Source organism: Panthera leo, chromosome B2 (genome assembly GCF_018350215.1).
Source record: "Panthera leo isolate Ple1 chromosome B2, P.leo_Ple1_pat1.1, whole genome shotgun sequence".
Lineage (NCBI taxonomy): Eukaryota > Metazoa > Chordata > Mammalia > Carnivora > Felidae > Panthera > Panthera leo.
In genome coordinates, this window is record NC_056683.1 from 2325861 (window position 1) to 2330095 (window position 4235).

The following is a 4235-nucleotide window of genomic DNA, read 5'->3' on the forward strand; positions in this document are numbered from 1 at the left end:
AATGTGTAGTGTGCACACTGAGTATCCAGTGTGAAAATATGTACTCTTGCACTAAAATTTTAGAGTTTTGTGTCAGTGTTGAACAATTATTCAAACTGTCAACTACTACTCTATCACTTATGTGTGTCAGTACTAAGCCTTTAACCTCTTTCATTGCTGCCTGATCTCTTAATTATTATTGTAAAATTGTGTTCTTGTGAGATGTCATTTCAATTGTATACTTTTTTTGATGGTAATCATTACATAGAATGCCACTTGTTTTATAGAATCTGTTTTTATTTTAATATTTTTCCCTTTCTATATATAATGTGTGCCCTTTTCAAGTGTTTATTTTTTATATGTAAGGTAATAATTTATGTAGAATTTTTAAAACTGATTTTTCTGTATCATAATTTCATGACGCGTGGTCCACATTCTTTTATATATATTTGTATTGAAACCCACACATACACATATAATCCTGTAGAGCAGCAAGAAATTTGTACCAGTTCCATTCTCCAGGGATTTATCTTTTCTCACCTGTCTTCCTAGTCCTTAGCGGTATGATAATGTTAAAATGTATCATTATTTTTTTCTAATGGTGCAGTATTATATTGGTGTTTGTTTGGATCAGTTAGCATTTTACGTTTGGCCTCCTTCACTTTGGTGAGTGTTTCCTTTATCAGTCACATTTAAAAACTTGTCAGCTTGGTGGCTCAGTCGGTTAAGCCTCCAACTCTTGATTTCGGCTCAGGTCGTGATGTCACAGGTGTGAGGTCGGGCTCTGCACTGACAGTGAGGAGCCTGCTTGGGATTCTCTCTCTGTGTCTATCTCCATCTCTCCCTCTCCGTCTCTCCCTCTCCGTCTCTTTTGCGCCTCTTCTGCTTCTGCTCGCTCTACTTTCTCTCTCTCACAAATAAATAAATAAACCTTAAAATATGAAAAAATAAAAATTTGTCAGCAGTGTGCTTCAGATGGATGTATGTATATTCGTGCATGTGTGCATGAGACCGAACCATGGTTTGTTTTATTTTCTCTTCTGAGAAGGTGTGAGGGAAGGGATATTCCCTGTTGATGCACTTGGACTGTCCCTGATACCTTTATAATTAATTCTATTAAGAAATTGTTGGCGCATAGATTTTGTTTTGTGGATACCACTGCTCAATCTTAATAGGAAATCAAAGAGGCATAAAAAAGTGTGAAATACTACATCTTTTATTCAGTTTTTATGCCAGTTTTGTACCGATTTTGTTCAGACATCAATGGGTCTAGCCCCAAACTTGGTTCAGATTTTAAAACTCTTGGAAGAATTAAAAACGTAGTGGATGCCTACCCTTCTGAATATGATAGAACTGAAATACTCGTGTCCTGATGCCTCTTTCGTTCGTATGTTATTATGCTCATTCAGTACTGCGCAGCTGGATGGAAATGGTCATCAGACGAGCCTTAGAGCCTTAGAGCTGGCATTGTGTTTGATCTAGTGTGACTAACTCTGCAAGCTAGCTTCCAGAATGGTGATCTTTAATATAATAAAGTTGGGTGTTGGGGATTTTGTACAATACCAATATATCCTTTCCTTTAGGCCTTTCCTTGTACTACATTAAGTTTTGCATTATAGCTCTTCGACTTGTCATGGCTTTGAGAATGTATCTGTGTTTATCTCTATATATTTACCCAAGTAATTATTTTATCATAGGAAATGATGCAAAGCATTACATTTTGTACATAGGTTACACGTTTGGATAATGCTTTAAAATGTTCTGATTAGAATGTTGATAGGGAATAATCCTACTTCTTTCAGGAATTTTATGAACTCTAGTTGGTAATGTGTGAAACAGATATCTGCAGAAGGAAGAGGAAAATGTTGGCCATTGGATTTTAGAGTTCTGATTCCAAAGGAGTCTGCACAGCCACTGAATTTTTGGAGTCCCTGTGAAATTGGTATGGTAATTTTCAGCATCTTTCAGGCCAAAGTTAAACACTGTTTGAATGGTGGTGGTGTCAATATCTCTGACTGAGTATTTAATTGTTTTACTGCCCCCCCCAAACCCCATGTATGTTTATATGCAGAACTAGTAGTGATAGGCTGATGGTAATTGAAATCTTTGTACAAGTATATTCCAAGTCATAAATTTCTATAACTGAATTTAATTTCGAGGTCATGTTGTATTATCATCTATGACGTATGGTGTGTGCATTTCAGTTGTGTGGAATGATGAGACACATACGAAAGAAAATGAATCTCCCTCTTTCTGTATCTCTTTCCTATTCTTTCTGATTTCCCTTCCTCTTTTCCCTTATCCCCATTTTCTCTGAAATGTACAAATATTTTTGTAGTACTTTAAGCCTACTAAACTGAGACTGAAAGACCTTTTGTACCTATGACTGATGCAGACACAGGTCCATTATTTGATTTTTCTTACATTAAATATTAATGATTTACTTTTTATGGTAGTGTGGAACTAAATTGGAAGTAATCGATCAATTTCATGGGTGCATCATTTATTCAAATAGTTACTTAAAATGCCATGACCTGTCTTATAACATGATAAATTCACCTCCTGCAAGCTTTTTATTTTTTTGAAGATTTCTTTTAAAAATTGCTAAATGCTTGATCTTGACAGGAAACATGTAGTAAGAAAGAATGGACCAGAAAAATGGAAGTTCTATCACTGGCTTTATCCTGCTGGGTTTCTCTGACCGGCCTCAGCTGGAGCGAGTCCTCTTTGTGGTTCTTCTGATCTTCTATCTGCTCACCCTCCTGGGAAACACAACCATCATTGCATTGTCCCGGCTGGACCCACAGCTGCAGATTCCCATGTACTTTTTCCTCTCCAACCTAAGCTTTCTGGACCTGTGTTACACGACCAGCACTGTTCCTCAGCTGCTGGTCCATCTCAGGGGAGCAGACAAGTCTATCTCCTTCACTGGCTGTGTAGCTCAGCTGTTCATTGCTCTAGGGTTGGGATGCACAGAATGCATTCTGTTAGGGGTGATGGCATTTGACCGCTACGCAGCCGTCTGCAGGCCCCTGCACTACACAGTGATCATGCACCCCCGGCTCTGTGCCCTGATGGCTTCTGCATCATGGTTCATTGGTTTTGTCAACTCCTCATTGCAGACGGTGCTCATCTTCCTTGTACCACTCTGTGGGAGAAATAAAATAGACCACTTCTTTTGTGAGATCCCCCCACTGCTCAAGCTTGCCTGTGTTGACACCACTGTGAATGAATCTGAGGCCTTCTTTGCCAGTATGATCATTCTCCTCATACCTGTGGCACTAATCACATTCTCCTATAGTCGGATTGTCAAGGTGGTCTTAGCAATAAAGTCAGCTTCAGGGCAGAAGAAAGCATTTGGGACATGTGGGTCCCACCTCACCGTGGTCTCCCTGTTCTATGGCTCGGCCATCTATGCTTACCTCCAGCCCAGCAACAACCATTCCCAGGATCAGGGCAAGTTCGTTTCTCTCTTCTACACCATTGTCACCCCCATGGCCAACCCCTTCATATATACCCTGCGGAACAAGGATGTGATGGGAGCAATGAAAAAAGTGTTCTGTAGGAGCTTTGACTCCAGATGACTGCAGTGAAGACCATTTGGTGGAAGACCCTGAATGTCAGAGGCTTTAAAATTTTGTGTCCTGCACGTGTCACACGACATTTCCCCTGATGACTCTTCAAGAGAATTTCCTTACCTCATTCTTTTATGCAAGTGAGAGTTCACGTACTGAATTCATGACTCATTGTAACTTGCGGAGATGCTGATTTACTGTTCCTATAGCATCTACATCATATTATTTTTTCAAAAACCTCCACAAATGTTTCTTATTTTACCCCTTTGGGAGTACTACTGCATTTCTAATTGCAAAAAGCCATCTACACACACAGGAAAAAACCACAGGAAAATAAGAATATGAACCATTGTATAAAAATCCGAAATATTAATATATTAAATTTGTTTTATGTTTATTTATTTATTTTCAGAGAGAGACAGAGAGCAGGAGCAGGAGAGGGGCAGACAGAGTGGGAGAGAGAGAATCCCAAGCAGGCTCCATGCTGCCAGCACAGAGCCCAACGTGGGGCTCAAACTTACAAACTGTGGAATCATGACCGGAGCCGAAAGCAAGAATTAGATGCCTAACTGATTGAGCCTCCCAGGTTTCCAAGAAATATTAATATTTTAGTATTTTTTAGCAACTGCAGGAGGCATATCACTTTTTCTTGCATTTCAGTCATGGCTCTGATAGAAGGTC

General features: G+C 39.4%; 1 protein-coding gene across 1 annotated transcript; it reads left to right on the plus strand.

Annotated features, from left to right (window-relative positions):
- Positions 1 to 2624: 2624 nt before the first annotated feature.
- LOC122219375 (putative olfactory receptor 2B8) lies at positions 2625 to 3563 on the plus strand. The gene has a single exon (XM_042937609.1). The coding sequence runs from the start codon at positions 2625 to 2627 to the stop codon at positions 3561 to 3563; it is 939 nt and encodes a 312-aa protein (XP_042793543.1).
- Positions 3564 to 4235: the final 672 nt, after the last annotated feature.